This window comes from Acomys russatus, chromosome 18 (assembly GCF_903995435.1).
Source record: "Acomys russatus chromosome 18, mAcoRus1.1, whole genome shotgun sequence".
NCBI lineage: Eukaryota > Metazoa > Chordata > Mammalia > Rodentia > Muridae > Acomys > Acomys russatus.
In genome coordinates this window covers 45,193,212-45,211,113 of record NC_067154.1, presented here as the reverse complement: position 1 = coordinate 45,211,113, position 17,902 = coordinate 45,193,212, and the positions used below count along the sequence as shown (strand labels likewise).

Below are 17,902 nucleotides of genomic sequence, written 5' to 3'. Positions count from 1 at the left end.
TGAGTACAGATGCCCACAGTCCAGAAGAGGGAGTAGATCCCTAGAGCTGGAGGGAGAGGCAATTGTGCGCTGAGAACCTAACTCCAGTCCTTGCAAGAACAACACATTTTCCTAACCACTGAACCATCTCTCCAGCATGTGCAGTAGCCATTTCACAGCCTGAATGCTGTGCTCTCTAGAAACTTTCTCTGACAAACTATTATGAATTAAGCCTCACTGTCAGCACTTCTTTTGGCATTCTGGCCTTCAGAATCCCCACTGGGGTCACCCATTGGGCTCTACTTAGAGGCTTTGAAGACTCATTTAGTCCTACATCTTCAAACTCTTCCACAGTTTCCCACCAACCATTTCCAAAGGCCCAAGAACTCCATGGCCAGGCTCACTCCAGCTCTTGGTACTGACCCTCCCTGCTCATTCCATATTGCTGTGATTCCAGCACCCAATAGAGATAATTTAAAATGAGGAAAGGCTTATTGTTAGCTTACTGTTTCATGGAACTTTCAGCCCCAAAGCTGGAAGACATGGGAGAATGCTGAGGCAGCCACTCAGTGTTCAGGTGGCGTGGACCAGCCAACAGCTAGACCTGAACAGAACCAGCAACCTTCAGAGTTCTAGCCTAGTGACCTGCTCCCAGCCAGATGCTCTGCAGCCTTCCATGGAGTAGTCAGAACATAAGCCAATAGGGGACATTCCAGTTCACACCATAGTGGGCAGAAACTGCGCCCTGTGGCTAGTTATTACAAAGCAGCTACTCTAGTCCTCAGCTATTGAGTCACCTCAGCTGGTGAGAGTATAAAGCCCAAAGTATAAAATTTTGGAACTTGAGGCTGGAGAGATGGTTCAGTTAAGAGTGCATATTGCTCTTATGGAGGGACCCAGTGTTGATTCCTAGCACACACATCAGGTGGTTTATAAGTGCTAGTAATTCCGGTACTAGGAAATCTAATACCCTCTTCTGGCCTCTGCCATGTGCTACTCACATGCACATGCCTCCACCCTCCACTCACATGCATGTGTACATGGCAAATATTTTTAAAAATAAAATGTAGAATGTCACTTATCTAAAACATATATTGTTGGATTTTGAATTCAGTGGCTTTTCTTTCTATACATCTATATCTGGGTATAATACATTATCGTTGTATCTTTGGTATGGTTTTTGGGCTAGATGTCTCCCTGTATGCAGCTTACTGAACGGCACAACAACCTCAAAGCTTGTCAGTTAGACCTCCTTTTAGGGGAAGTTAAAGGCATTTGTTTTCTTGAACCGGTCTTTTCTGTGTGGCTTTAATAATCAGCTCCCAGCGTGTCAAACTGTCTAAGCCTACTTAAAAGGTAAAGATTGGCCTACTTCTTTTCCTGGACAGCAGTCATGTTTATACTCTTTTTAGCACAAAGCATGGTAGGTAAGCGCTTAGCTCCAGAAGCAGGCTCCCTGAGTTCCCATTTCTGTGCCTCCACTCTGTCCCTGTGTCCTCTGCACAATTTATTTTCTGCTACTTTCCGAAAGTGTCTATGACAAAGTATAAATCAATTTGCTTAAATCTGTTGCCTGAAACTGCCTGGGAATTTCCAGGAAGGAAATCCAGTCTCTGAATAAGCTCTTCAGTGCCTGTCTTTTCCTTCTCCACTCTCCGCAGTTCACCTCTCCCCAGGTTCCTGCTTCTAGGACATTCAAAGGCTGGCGTCCTACTTTCTGATCTGTACGTAGGTGCCTCTGTGGAACATCAGAGGCACTTTCCCTTGTTGAAACCAGCCCCTGCCCTTCATTGCTTCCTATCCCTTACATGTCTTGTCACAAGGCCGGAATAAGAAAATCACACAGGGAAATATTCAAGTGTAGTGATTATGAACACAGGTTCAGTGCTAGACCCCCTAGGACTGAGCGCTGGCTGTTTTCTCCGTCTTATTTATGGGCTTCTTTGAAATGCGGCCAGTGCACCTGACCTACTATAAAGGTTACACTCAGGGTTAAGTGTACCTATAACAGTCCACAGTTAGCGCTCAGCCAGGCTTACAGCATGCTCATTACAGTCTTTTCACTCCCTGAAAGTACTTTAGTTGTTTATCTCTTTGTTGTCTGTCTCCACCATTCTGAACTCTGAATTCAAAAGAGTGAGAAGTTTGAGGCCTGTATTTTTCACTGTCTCAAACCTGGAAAGTACCTGATAAATACTGGTTATATAAACAAATTAACAAGTAGATAACATTAGACACATAATTTAGCTTATTGATACCCTCAACTTTTATAGATAATATATTATTGAGAGGATTAAAGGAACTAATCTATACTTTGCTGTAACATGTGTCTTAGTTAGTATTGTTTTGCTGTAAAGAGCCACCATGACCAAGGTAGGTTATAAAAGAAAGTATTTAATTGGGGCCTTACTTACAAGATTCAGGGTTTAGTCTTTGGCCATCATGGTGAGCAGTGTGGCAGCAGGTAGACATGGCAATGGAGCGGTAGCTGAGAGCTCACATCCTGATCTGAAGACAGGAAACAGAGGCAGAGAAAGACTGAGGCAGGTGTGAGCTTTTAAAGCCTCAAAGCCCATCCCCAGTACACATCTCCTCCAACAAGGCCACACCTCCTAATCCTTCCCAAACACTTCCACCAACTGGAAACAAAACATTCAAACACATGAACTTATGAGGGACATTCTCATTCTAACCATAACATATAACAACATATAACAAAGAACCATAACATGTAACAAATAATAAAGAAGAGGGATGCTTCTTTGTATGTGTCTAATAATTATATGCAATATACTTCACCATATGCAGAAATTGTTTTTCCTCTTGGGTTTGTTTGTGTTCTCAGTGACTTCACTACTCACTGAGTTGCTAGGGTTTTACCATTTCTCCTGACTCTACACCGTATTGTTCAGATATCCTTTTGAAAATAGCTCTTAGAACTGCATCTGAAAACTATCATCTCATTCCCAGTAGCCTATAGATCTACATAAGTTTAACCTCACTACTTGCTTTTTTCCCTTTGAGTATCTACTTTATTGTTGCCCAAATCTAGACTATAAATCTGATCAACTTGCTTTTCTTTTTTATGACATTTTGTGGTTCCCAGTCACCTTTATAGTAAAGCTCAAATTTCTTACTCCAGTCTGCAAGGTCTTGAGGGCTTGACCTTTCAACAGTCTTGGTTTTCTCTTGCCTCTCCTTGTTTTCTGCTCTGGTCATGTGGGGCTTCTCCCTGGGCTGACTCGATGCCTTGGCCCACACTTCTCCTTCATCTTCCCTAGTCTTGCCCAGAAGTTGTTTTTTTTGTTGTTGTTTTTAGCATTATTTATTTATTTATTATTGCTGTTGTTGTTAGTACTGCAAGTCAATGGCTCCCTATTGTTTGAAATCTAGCCCAGTATCTTTGAGGACCTCTGCAATTTCCCTAGGCAGAGGAGTGCCTTCCTTTTATTATGATTACTCTGAGAATCAGGACCTTGGTAATTATGCTGTGTTTTGATCACCATCATGACTATCATAGCAACTTACTCTGCCAGCCCAGGGCACTTAGGTACATTTCCAAATGCACATATGTATATTTACACTATATAAATATATATCTATATATGCACGCACAACTTCCTTTTGGGGACCCAGAAGAAATAAGCTGCCCTTACACCTAGCTACACTAGCACTTCAGGTAAAGTAACCAAAGTGATAAGACTTTTGAGTTTCTCTATGTGCTCAGAGTATGTACGAGTTTTAAGAGAACAGGACTTCAGAGGTTGGCATTTTCTCCGGATGAGGAGAACAAGAAGTTTTCTAAAGCTTCTGTCTCTTAGAGAGGGGAACAGAGGAGGTGTTTTAGAGATTACTTTCCTCCAGTCCTGGGTTTCTTATGAGTCTCTCCGTACACTAGGCTACCTTTTCTGTGCTGGCTCTAAGCTGTGGCTCAGTAGTATTTCGTGAGTCTGCTTTCCCTAGATGGGCCCGCATGGCAGTGCCCTCTGCTGTCTTACCAGTGCTGCAGGGCTGGTCCAGCTGGTGTGGTCTTCTCTCCCCTCTTGACCTAGTCCAGCTGCTTTTGTTTCTCCAGATGATGCTCTGACAAACACAGTGATTCCTGGTGTTTGACCCTAGCCTGATGTGGTGACTGATTCTGCTCTGCCCTTTGGTTTTCCCAGAAGGGGAGCTTGTAGATGGTCAGGGGAAGCCTGATGATACCCTGGGGCCAGACTGTGACAGCCACTCGAGCAACAGCCCCTGGGCTGGGTGCCTGAGGGGCCCTTCTCTGGATATACAGCTAATTGGTGATAGACAGTTACTGCAGTTCTCCCTCAGCTTGTCTCTATTGTATTGATAGGGTATTTTAGTTGCTTGCAGTGCATGTTGGTAATGAAGCAGTGTGGTTGTCAGAAAGATTATGAATGAATATTTGAGAACAGGAAGGATGGCTTCCACTTACCTTATAGTCCTTTCTCATAGCCGCCTGAGCACACATTAGTCCTCAGTAGCTCGTCTGAGTAATAAGTACAGGGTGGCTAGATCACAGTTCTTTGTTTTATTTTGAGTGTTCCATATACAGGGAGAGAATGGGCACAGAGAAGAATACGAGGATTTAGCAAAAGTGAAAAATACATATACATATATTTGTCTAGGGAGTATTAAGAATGATTTATCACTCATTAGTAATGTTTTCTGCTGTTGAAATTTTGTTACAATTACTATGCTTTGGAGATATACCTGCTTTTACCTTTAGAAATGTAAAAGGATATAAAATAGTATTTTCCCATAGATGATTGATTATCTTCAAGATTAGTCCTTTAGTAAATTTAAAAAAACAAAGTGAGATTTACCTAATTAAAATGAATCTATCTCACTGATAGCATAGAGAGAGTAGCGCTTGCTTGGGGCTGGGGTGGGACTTGGAAAAGGTGATTCACTAGTTACAGTTTCCAAGCAAAGGACTAGAGACCAAGTCTCTGTCATCAGTGATTCAGGGAAGAAAAAAAAACCCTAGAAAACACTACAGTATGTAATTCTCCTTATGACTCCAAGTGGCCCTGTGTAGGCTCAAGCCTTATTAGAGACTAGCCTCCAAAGGGAGTAACGTGTTCCTCTTCGCATATGTTGCCCCACACACAGATAATGTCTATTGAGAACATCAGGTTCCAGCAGAGTAATCCTTAACTACAAGTGCACGGTTAGCTTAAGAAACAGTAATGACCTTCTTTAACATTACATTACCACTGTTGCTGTTAAGCCCTCTTCTCAACCAGAGAGCTTGCCCAGTAGATTCTACCTTGCTATTGTTTTGAGACAGTCTCCCTGTGTGTCTCCATGATGGCTTCAAAGCTGGAGTCCTCCTAGGCTAGCTCCCTGTAGTTAGTGTTACAGGCAGTGCCACCATGCCTAGCTTCTACCTTGCTCTTGAAACATGACTTTGGCAAAGTGGAAGGAAAAGCAGTTATTCCACTGTCCCCATTCTAATGCCCCTGTCAACAATTCTCCAGGCAATGGTGCTACTGCTCTTGTGTCACAGTCAGTCTCTATAGTCAACAACTCCCCAAACAATGGTACTGCTGCTCTTTGTCACAGTAGTCACTGTAGTCAACAACTCTCCAGGCCATGGTGCTGCTGCTCTGTGTCACAGTACTCACTGTAGTCAACAACTCTCCAGGCAATGGTGCTGCTGCTCTGTGTCACAGTAGTCACTGTAGTCAACAACTCTCCAGGCCATGGTGCTGCTGCTCTGTGTCACAGTACTCACTGTAGTCAACAACTCTCCAGGCAATGGTGCTGCTGCTCTGTGTCACAGTAGTCACTGTAGTCAACAACTCTCCAGGCAATGGTGCTGCTGCTCTGTGTCACAGTACTCACTTTGGTCAACAACTCTCCAGGCCATGGTGCTGCTGCTCTGTGTCACAATAGTCACTGTAGTCAACAACTCTCCAGGCCATGGTGCTGCTGCTCTGTGTCACAATAGTCACTGTAGTCAACAACTCTCCAGGCCATGGTGCTGCTGCTCTGTGTCACAATAGTCACTGTAGTCAACAACTCTCCAGGCCATGGTGCTGCTGCTCTGTGTCACAGTACTCACTGTAGTCAACAACTCTCCAGGCCATGGTGCTGCTGCTCTGTGTCACAGTACTCACTGTAGTCAACAACTCTCCAGGCCATGGTGCTGCTGCTCTGTGTCACAATAGTCACTGTAGTCAACAACTCTCCAGGCCATGGTGCTGCTGCTCTGTGTCACAATAGTCACTGTAGTCAACAACTCTCCAGGCAATGGTACTGCTGCTCTGTGTCACAGTACTCACTGTAGTCAACAACTCTCCAGGCCATGGTGCTGCTGCTCTGTGTCACAGTACTCACTGTAGTCAACAACTCTCCAGGCCATGGTGCTGCTGCTCTGTGTCACAGTACTCACTGTAGTCAACAACTCTCCAGGCCATGGTGCTGCTGCTCTGTGTCACAGTACTCACTCTGGTCAACAACTCTCCAGGCCATGGTGCTGCTGCTCTGTGTCACAGTACTCACTGTAGTCAACAACTCTCCAGGCCATGGTGCTGCTGCTCTGTGTCACAGTACTCACTGTAGTCAACAACTCTCCAGGCAATGGTGCTGCTGCTCTGTGTCACAGTACTCACTGTAGTCAACAACTCTCCAGGCCATGGTGCTGCTGCTCTGTGTCACAGTACTCACTGTAGTCAACAACTCTCCAGGCCATGGTGCTGCTGCTCTGTGTCACAGTACTCACTGTAGTCAACAACTCTCCAGGCAATGGTGCTGCTGCTCTGTGTCACAGTACTCACTTTGGTCAACAACTCTCCAGGCCATGGTGCTGCTGCTCTGTGTCACAGTACTCACTCTGGTCAACAACTCTCCAGGCAATGGTGCTGCTGCTCTGTGTCACAGTACTCACTGTAGTCAACAACTCTCCAGGCAATGGTGCTGCTGCTCTGTGTCACAGTACTCACTGTAGTCAACAACTCTCCAGGCAATGGTGCTGCTGCTCTGTGTCACAGTACTCACTGTAGTCAACAACTCTCCAGGCCATGGTGCTGCTGCTCTGTGTCACAGTACTCACTGTAGTCAACAACTCTCCAGGCCATGGTGCTGCTGCTCTGTGTCACAGTACTCACTGTAGTCAACAACTCTCCAGGCAATGGTGCTGCTGCTCTGTGTCACAGTACTCACTTTGGTCAACAACTCTCCAGGCCATGGTGCTGCTGCTCTGTGTCACAGTACTCACTCTGGTCAACAACTCTCCAGGCCATGGTGCTGCTGCTCTGTGTCACAGTACTCACTGTAGTGACTGAACATTGTTCTGATTACTCTTGCTAAGTTACAGACAAAAGTGTTTTTTCCTTTTTGTGTTATTCTTTGAATTATGTGCTGAGGTACACAAGTTGCTTGCTTTGGGTTTTTAGAGGATGTGCTTACTGTTCCTCTCAATACATGTCCCTATAGGACATTTTTAACAGACATAAGATATGACAAAGATTGTCATAGACAATACTATTTTATTGGAAATTCTTTACAAATCTGTTTACTTAAGTGCTTTACTCACTTACTTACTTATTGAGACAAGGTTTCTCAGTGTAGCTTTGGCTGTTCTGGACTCGCATTGTAGACCAGGCTGGCCTTGAGCTCACATAGATCCACCTGCCTCTGCCTCCTGAATGCTGGGATTACAGGTATATGCCACCATACCCAGCTCTAAGTGCTTAATTTTTTAAAAAAGAAAAAAAATTGAAGAAGCATTTTTAAGACAATCTCTCAGTAACATGTAGCCAGCTGGGAAGAGGAACGTGGCTCACTGGTATAGAGTTTGCCTGTCATGTACATACACTCCATTTCTAAGCCCATGACTGGAGTTTTTGTAGTGTCTAGATAGACTGTTTCTACTGTATCCTGCCAAAACATATACAGTGATGAAATAGACATGGAAAATGTGCAATCAAGCCATAGGAAACAGGTGAGAAAAGAATCGTACTAAGGCATTTGAGTCTTCTTTCCCACCCCAAATATAATTTTAAGTTTCTTCAGCTCTGCTCTTCCCTTTCCTCTTTACCTGAAATGCCCTCAGTTTTGGTCCCTCTGAGCATATGTACAAGGCAGCACCCCAGGCTAATCTTTCCTGTGCTTCCCAGTCCCATCTGACTCCGATTCCTGGCAGGTGGGTATTGCAGGCTACTCACTTATGTTATGCTCAACCAAAGATTTTAAAGTCATGGAAATTCCTAACTGGTAGATTGTGAGTATTAAAATATTGAGTATACTATACAAACAGAAGGAAAAATATATCAAAGAAGGTGCTTACGCCAGCACCTCAGCATTTGACAGGCTGAAGAGGCTCTTCAGTTTCGGACAGCCTCACCAATATAAGGAGCCCCTGTCTCAAAAGAAAATAAAGAAATGAGCCCTGCACTTGCTGCTACATACATACACAACTCTGTGATAAAATACACTCTGAGAATAGATTATTCTTTTCTTTTAAAATAACTTTATTATTTTATGTGTATGGGTGTTTTGTTTGCATGTATGTATGTGCACCACATGCACATGATGCCTTCAGACTCCCGAAGAGGGTGGACGATCCTCTGGGACTAGAGTTAAGGTAGTTGTGAGCCAGCCAATGTGAGTGTTGGGAACCAAACTCTAGTCCCCTGGAAGAGCATCAAATACTCACAGCCATCTCTTCATTGTCTAGGTCAGTCTTTGTTAGAGTAATTGTAGTTGTTCTTACATACAAATTTTTGAGACATATGTCAACTATTATTTTAGGAAGGCTTTATTCTGCATAGTGGTTCATAAAATGAGTAGGTAAGGTGTCTTAATAATCACTGTGGGAAATTCACAATTGTCCTATGGACATTAATATTTTGTCAAAAAATGTAGATGGACATGAAAATGGTAAAACTAGGGCTGGAGAGATGGCTCAGAGGTTAAGAGCACTAGCTACTTACTCTTCCAGAGGTCCTGAGTTCAATTCCCAGCAACCATATGGTAGTTCACAACCATTTATAATGTAATCTGATGCCCTCTTCTGACATGGAGGTGTACATACAGATAGAGCACTCATATACATAAAATAAATGAATAACAAAGAAAGAAAGAAAGTTGTAATTGTATTACACTAACATTGACATAGCGCAGTTTGAGACACTTGAAACTTTGAAACATTAAAAGTATGATTTCTTTGTTAAAAACACTAATCACACAGAACTAGGCTTGCCTTCTCTTCCTGTACATGAGTGTGCTGTTTGTTGTTGTTGTTGTTGTTAACTTACACGAACAAGGGTCATCTGGAAAGAGGAAAACTCAACTGAGAAAATGCCTTCATGAGATTTGCCTGTTGGCAATCTGGGCGTCATCTTCTTGGTTAATGATTGGTGGGAAAGGACCCAGCCCACTATTGGCAGTGCTATCCCTCGGTGGTTGGTTCTAGGTTATATGAAAAAGCAGGTTGAGGGAGCCATGGTAGAAAATGCCATGAGTAGTGAGTGTTCTTCCTTGGTCTCTGCTTCAGTTCCTTCCCTGCCTTCCCTCAGTGATGTACTGTGACATCATGTGTTTCAAATGGTGCTAAATAAATATTGGTGCACTAAATATTAGCCTTACCATTTTTTGTGTCCATATACATTTATGGTGATAATAAGATATAATGTTTTGATGAATTAAAATCCATAGGACAATTGTGGCTTTCCCCAGTGACTACTAAGACAGCCTGCCCACTCATTCATTTTATAAGCCCCTGTGCAGGATAAGCCAAATAAATCCTTTCCATGTTGCTTTTGGCCATGTTGATTGCAGCAATAAAAGAAAACATAGACCAGTGAGCTATCTTCTTTTTGATACTTTGAAAAGTTACCATACTCTTGTGCCTGCATAAACTTCCACCAGACTATTCTCTGCTCTTAGTGCAGTGACGACAGCCACATGCTCTCGTGTGAGGGTTTTTCTTCCCCACTTGTCATTTCTTCTCCATATCTTCATCCTCCTCACCTCAGCAACTCCTCAGCTCTGTGATACGTTTTGCCTTTACGCTCGTATCTAGAGTCTCCTGAGTAGACAAGCCCTGTGACAGCTATTTCCTCCCTAAATACATTGTCATCCAGTTCTGGTTTTACTCCCAGCACTAACTCTGCTCAGTGCTGTGCTGCCCCTTCATGTTTTGTCTCCTGGTTCTGTCTTCTCTTAGTCTGCTTCTCCGAAATGTCATGTGAGGTATCTCGCTGAGTTACAGGGAAGCAGCCTAACTAGTTTGCTGTCAGTGCGCTTGCGTACACGGCCTGGTCACGATGGCTTCGGAAGAGCTGGCCTGGTTGGGTGCTAGTAATACCCATCTATTGGTTGTATAGACTGTGTGTGAACTGGAAAGCTAAAAGCAGGGGGCTTTATATTACGAAGCTACTCAGAGTTTATGATGTCATAACTGAACTTTGAGCCATGCTGTTAGGAGACTCATTTTACTTAACTAGGGTAATGTGTGCTTATTGGAACCATATTGGAACCGTGTTAGCAAGGATATCAGTATTGATTTTACTTAGTGTATATTTCTAGCAATAAGAAAACAATGATTTATGTAGTATCTTAGTGTATCATCTTGTTATGGCTCATGGATTTTAAAGTGCTGAAAGTAAAAAAAATTACATATGTGACCTGTTTCTATGGAGTAAGATAGTACCCAGCAATACAGAAATCTTAATGGGAAAATCTATCAATGGTCTGCATGCTACTTAAAAACAGGGCTCAATCTTAGCATTATGATCTCTAGTGATGAACAGCCATGATATACTGCCAGCAGTTCAGTACATACAGGAACCGTAAAGGAAATAGTGAATTTAGAAAAACAATAGCACAGAAAAGAAAGATGAAAGATTACAATAGGCACATGGTCATCACACCAGCTAGAACTAACTGGTTATAGAGACATGTCCAGTGCTTCATAGCTTCCCTCCTATCCCAGGGTAGTTTGACTTATTATTTTGTGTGAACATGTATGTATGGTGTAAGGGTGTGGTGCTTGCATACCATGTGCTACATGTTTGGCAGTCAGAGAACAATTTGCTAGAATCAGTTGTCTCTCTTCACCGTGTGAGTTTCTTAAGATTGAACTCAGGTCACCATCGGGTCTAGCAGCAAACTCCTTTACCTGCGGAACTCTCCTGCCAGCCCAGGAAATACTCATCTCTAATCAGATTAAGGAAAAGTCCTTAACACACCAAGTCTATAACGTCCTTATCTGAGTACACCGTTCTCCAAGCATTCTCAGGTCATCCCTTCTGCTTTGCCTTTATGGTTTGACCTTAGTGCTCAGCATCAGATTGATGGATGGCCCAACTCCAAAGGCACGTGGTCATTGTTAGGCCAAGATTCCAGGTCACAGAAACTTCCTCTTATGCTTGTTACTAACTAGAGGCAGGACAGTGAGCTTACCAGGAGTCAAAGGACTTCTCAGAGCTCTACAAAGACATTTAGCAACGCATTAGAGCTATCTGCAGAAGACCAGGCATTTTGTTATCAGTTGTTAGGAACTTCTGTGGGGTACCATCAGGTCCTGCAGTCTACCTATTTCTAGAGTCATGTAGATTTTAAAAGAAGCGTCCTGAAATAGACTTCAACATGCCCATCTTAATGCTTAATACCACTGAGATTTGTCAGGTAAGCCAGACCACAAAACCCAGGCCACTCAGTGCTTTCACTGTTTTGGTTAGCTCAGTCAGTAGGTAAGGAAAAACTAGGAAGTCAGAGACTGCTCTGCAGGCATGATGATGCCTGGGGTCTGACCCGAGCCTGAGGACTGACTGTACATATGGAGGAGGCACATGAGAAGCCTTGTTTCTCTGAATGCCATGCTCAGATGGATCAGCAGGTAAAGGCGTCTGCTGCCAAGCCTCATGACCTAAGGAGAGAACTGACTCCGAAGTTTGTCCTCTGATTTCCGCATTCATGCTGTGGTGGGAACGCATATGTATACACGTACACAAGATAAGTAAGAATATAATAAGAAAATTCTGTAGGAAGAAGGCCTTTCTGAAATTTTTGATTGTCTTGCCAATCCCCTGTGCTTGATGTATTTAGTCCTTTAATTGGGGTTGAGAATGGAAAACACAAAAGTTTCCCAGCTTGCTAATTAGCTAGATACTGAAACTTATTCCTTCACATACTAGGTTCTAATGACAATTCTTGCCTCCTTTGTATTCTTCTGGCCACTTTGAAACACATTTTGTTTGTTTGTTTGGCTGGTTGGTTGTTATGAAAAGCTATGCAGAGAAATGGTCTTATGAACCGTGTGCTGTTAGACATGTTCTTAATAGAGTTCTCATGTCTGCTGGGAGGTAGTGTCTTCTCTATGTAACAGGAAAGATACACCCCAGAATCTCCACAGTATGGTTCCTAAACAAGACTTGAAAGATGGACACTACTGATTGAAATGCCAGCATGGAAGGAAGAATTCTCATAGGACTTGACCTCTAGAAGAATAAGAACTACAGCCAATTGAAAGCTACTAGGAGAGGGAGAATCGGTCCACTCTGGGGACAAGCCCTTGGTAGATTAGGTAAACTCAAGAGGTCAGCCTCAAATACATGAGAATGCTGAATGACGTCAGAAGATTGTGTTTATAAATTTGCGCACACATATAAATAATAACTAAAGGATAAGAGGCCATGGATTTGAGGAGTTGGGAGGAATTAGAGGGAAGAGAAGGAGGGGAAGAGTGATGTAAATACTCAAATATGATATTCTCAACAAATAATTTTAAAAGGAAAAAATAACTGTTCAAAAAGGGTCAAATTAATAAGGCTTTTATTTCTTTGTAGTCTCCAGGGACGAGACAGGGGCTTACCTCTGTATCCTTTTCTCTCATCCAGAATGCACATTTCAGTTCACATTGGCAGGCACACAACTCCTGTGTGCATCTCTAGATTCTGGCAAATGTATTTCCAGTATCAGCTCACAAACTGTTCAGTGCTTCTCTGCCATAATGAAGCCTTTGGCCATCACTGCTACTTTGAAAATCAAAGCTTTTTGGTCTCTAATGGAATGTTTATAAAAATGCACCATTTTGGAATTTGCTCAGGAAAAGGAAGTAATGTTAAATGATACTTAGAAATCCCTCTGGCTTGCCTTGGCATTGCTTCATTTAATGTTCTGTACTTTGGAAATATCTGGAGTTAGGAGGGGTAAGAGAGTATTAAAACCCAAAGATAAATAAGCTCCTATGCTCATTGTCTATGCCGTTAGATGTGTGTGCTTAGTTATTTCTGTGTGATAGCTTACCTTTGCCAAATTTAATAAAAGTGTCTTGGAATCATTAAAACTTCCCCAACCCCTGTATCAGAAAACTCATCTCTTCGGAGTCTTTTACGCAGGTGAAAAGGAAAGCCTGTTGGATGAAGCTGTAAGAATATTCATCCTGCAAATGAAAGGCTGTGCTGTATAATGGCTGCAGCAAAAAACCACATGCCACTCCATCGCTTTTCTTGCTGTTAACCAAAAGGGAAGGCGCACGTATGGAATGTATTTGGTTTAATAATGTAATGATTGTCGTGCTACTTACATATATAAAAGGACAGAGGATTTAGCTTGTGTATCCCATAGAGTTGGCTCTGCAGTCCTGAATGAACTAATGTAGCTTAAAGTAGGTGGCTGATATTTATAGAAGATATTTTACAAGGGACTGCTGTGTATCAGGAATGGGTCTAACAGTCTAGCAGTAAATGTAGACCTCAAGGCCCCCTACCCTCTTGGCACATCGACTGTAATAGAGGATTCAGAAGTCAAATCAGTTCCTATGCTTTTGACTATATGTTTCTGTCAGTGTGCCCATTGGCATGTTTAAAAAATCCCCATCACTTAGTATTATTAATTTGTGTGGGTCTTAAAGTGGAACTTTGGGGTTCTGAATCATTGAGAAGACAGCCTAATTTTTAAAAGCATTTGTGATCTGCTTGTCCTTCTTAATATACGTTCTGATGTTGACACCTGTTAGTTTCCATGGCACTTTAGCTTTCACTCCAAAATGATTCAAAAAATATGACTAGGGATATCACTGACTTCAACTCAGAACCTTTGCTACTTCTTTAAAAATATATAATTAAGCTGTGGCTGCGGAGATGGCTCAGTGAGAAAGAGCTCTTACACCACACGGATGAGGATCTGCGGATGGATTCCTGGCACACATAAGAAACCATGCCTGGTTTCAACCAACACACATTGCTGTTGGAAGGAGGACAGGAAGACCATTGGAGCTTGTTGATGAGACTGAGCAGAATAGGTTTGGTTGAGAGACCTTACCTCAGCACCTCAACAATAAGGCAGAGAGTGAGAAAGAGCACACCTGCACAGCACATGTACATTATCTATCACACACACACTCACACACAAAAAAACTTGAAAGCATTCCTTATTCGTTATTAGTTCCCAGTGACATCCTTTGGTAGCATCTGATGTGCTGTCTGGTGGCATAATTTGATTTTAAATCCTTTGGTCTTTTTTTGTGGGAAGATATCTTTGTTTATAAAGTCTACACTTAAAAAATGAGTCTGTGAATAAATGTAAGGCTGTTAGTTTTGCTCTTTGCATTAAATAAACATGCTACATAGTTCTTCCATTTAAAAGCATGCAAGTGTTTGGTTATGCCAGAGTAGTTCTGAGCAGGAACTCACAAACAGGTTTGGAGAATGCACTCTGGTCTTCGCCCACTTCGCTAACGTTCTCCTCCAGAACACCAGCTCTGCCGCCGTCAACTGTATTTAGAAGCCGAATCCTTTTCAAACTCTGTCTTTGCTTAACCAAATGCTCACAGTAGCAAACTTTGTCTTAAGGTGAAGAGGCTTGTTTCTGTAGTTTCTGTTTCTGTTATGTCTCTTGCTTTTGTCCTGCATTTTAGAAGTTGAAGGCAATGTGCTTTGGGAGTTGAGTTAATTGCAGGGAACAGATCAATATTCCACAGTCATATCTTTTAAAGCCTTTTCTATCCTGAGATGTGATGATTCTATATTTACCTTTGCTCTTACGTTTTTCTGTCAGTAGCAAGAGAGCAGAGATCATGTCAGTGCTATGCTGGAGAGAAACTGGGCCAGGGCCTAGGAAGTGATGGGCGTTGAGTGGCTGTCCAGGACACAGAGTTCACTGTAGAAGCCACCATCACCGATGGCTTCTTATGCTCCTTCATATATGCTTTAGTGCTGATACGTTTTCGTAGTTTTAGGTTTTTTTGTAATTAGGAAGAAAGGGGGAAAAAAGAACAATTTTTAGAAGATACGCTTTCAGATACCTACCTGCAAAGAGACAGCTCCCAGAGTCTTAAAGCTCAGTTAACCTGGAAGTTACCAAGAAGATGATGCGCTCTGAGGAAGTGTAAGGAAGTGCAGCCACTCTTTACGGTGAATTTAGACCCAGAACAGTCTTTGTTTGCCTTGCTCCAGACCTGGATAGGTGCACGCCCAGCCTGTCCTAGCTGCTCAAAAAGCTTTCCTCAGCTGCACTCAGTGCCCGTTCTTGACGGAGTAATGGAAAATAGATAGTACCAGGTAAAGAGTGAGCTTTTGATGTTCTTTCTAGTTACTCTCAAATATTCCCTTTCAGAAAATATAAAAATGTTTTTATGCGTAGTATGTGGGAAGCCAAGCACTAGCTTCGTATTTCAAAGTAGGAAGGAATGAGATTGATGCCCTACACAGTTGTAAAATGCCGAAAATAAGGGGAACTGAAATGAATTAAAGCCCAGTGCTGAGAAAGGCCAAGGAAAAGCTTCATATCAACAGTGACTGTAATTGAAAGGGTCCAAATAAGTATTTAAAACCTCCCCTCCTGAGACATCTAGGATTTCTGAATTTCAAATTGACATTTTATGTTTGACAAGGTGACATTGTATAAGAAATGTATTGTAAAACACTGCTGTACGATAGGAAAATGATTGAATGTAAATATTTCACGATGTGGACCACTGTTCAAATGTTATCATAAATCTTCGCCATTGTTTTAGGGGATAACTCTTCATGCATACGTGAGCCGGATTGATAGCTAGCTTGTGGAGAGGAAATCATCAGCGGGCTTCTGCCTTTGTCTCAAGCTTTAGTCTGACTACTCAAATGTCTGACTAGATTTTCTTCTGTGTTATTACACGTTATCTAAAAAGTGTAATTACTTTCTCTGAAGGAACTATACTAGCATTGCTTTTGTCCTATTGAGTAAGTCTTCTGAAATGTCACTGTTGCTGTTATGCGGGTTGGGGCAGTTGATACTTGGGTTTTGCGAAGGGAACAGTCTGAGCTATAGCATTAACGTCCTTTCATTCTCTTCAGGTTTGGAAGGTTTACAGTTGCTGCTCTTCAGTCCAAAGTAGAACAGTATGAGCGTGAGACCAGTCGCCTCAAGAAAGCTCTAGAGCGGAGTGATAAATACATAGAGGAACTAGAGTCTCAAGTAGCACAATTGGAACATTTAGAAGAAGCAAAGGGAGCTATGGATGCCCTTTGCCAGAGGGCACCTTCTGCAGATGCCAGCGGGCCCCAAAGCAGCGACGACGTGGTGGCCTCAAAGAATCAGGGTGACAGTGCCAGGAAACAGGCTGGCTCGGCCACCTCCACTTCGGCTTCTCGCCTGGCAGCACCTTCTAGCAGCAGACTCTCAGACACCAATTCTGTCAGACAGGAAAGCACCAGCAGCACTGAATCAAACTGTTCCAAAAACAATGACAGATACCCCAAGCCCACGGAAATGCTGCTGGCTGTGAGAGAGGCACCGATGGATGCTTACTTGGAGAGAGAATGGGGCAGCAAGCCAAGTGACTGTGCACCTTACAAAGGGGAAGAGCTCTATGATCTCCCAGCTCCTTGCACTCCTTTGTCACTTAGCTGCCTTCAGCTAAACACTCCAGAAAACAGAGAGAACCCTGTAATCAAAGCAGGGAGTTCCAAAAAGCATGCAAACCATCTCAGAAAACTGGTCTTTGATGATTTTTGTGACTCTCCAAATGGCTGTGGTAACAATTCTTCAGAGGATGATATAAGTAGAAGTGAAAATGAAAAGAAAGCAGACTGTTTTGCTTCCCCAAAGACAGGATTTTGGGATTGTTGCCCCACAAGCTATTCGCAAAGCTTGCAGTGTGACAGTCCAGAGGGGAGCACAATAGCCAGCTCTGTTGGGGAAATACCTTCAAAATTGAGTGAGAAGTCAGCATCAGGCTTGTCCAAGAGACTGAACTGTATTCGCTCTCTTGAAATGAACCGGACAAGAACATCCAGTGAGGCGTCCATGGATGCTGCTTATCTTGACAAAATCTCTGAGCTGGACTCGATGATGTCAGAGTCTGACAATAGCAAGAGCCCTTGTAGCAATGGCTTTAAGTCAGTGGAGCTGGAGGGGCCCTCCAAATCCCCCCAAGGCAGGGAGTTTCTTGAGGAACCTGACAAGTTGGAAGAAGGAGCTAAACTAAATCTTTCCAAAAATGCCCTCACTACTGATGGGTTAGAAAATGCGAATGAGTGGAAACCCACTTCCTTTTTTCTCCTCTCTCCATCCGATCAAGAGATGAGTGAAGGTTTTTCTCTCCACCCCACTTCTCACTCAGGAACTAGTGAAGTCAAAGCCCAGAGCTGCTTGTTTCAGACAGAGTTTTCCCGGGGTGTTCTCTTAAGCGGTGCCCAGGGACTATTTGAGGATCAGAGGTTTGGCTCGTCTTTATTTAAGATGTCTTCAGAGATGCAGAGCCTCCACAGCCCCCTGCAGTCTCCATGGTCTACTGCCTTTACGCCTGAAAAGAGGAACAAGGGTGTGAATCAGTCAACAAAAAGGAAGATACAGAGCAGTCTGTCCAATGCCAGCCCATCCAAAGCAACCAAAAGCTGACTCATCAAGAGATGTCACTTGTGGCTTTGTCCCGAAAGGGGTGTGAGCGTTTTAATGTTACTGTAGTCACTTCATGAAG

At 42.9% G+C, this 17,902-nt stretch overlaps 1 protein-coding gene across 1 annotated transcript in view; it reads left to right on the top strand.

The window, feature by feature from the left end:
- Positions 1-17,902, top strand: part of Obi1 (ORC ubiquitin ligase 1) — a 45,488-nt gene extending 27,586 nt beyond the window's left edge. Inside the window, exon 6 of the mRNA XM_051160937.1 lies at positions 16,278-17,902. Within this exon, the coding sequence (XP_051016894.1) occupies positions 16,278-17,823 (1,546 nt within the window). The 3' untranslated portion in view covers positions 17,824-17,902. The remainder of the gene's footprint in view (positions 1-16,277) is intronic.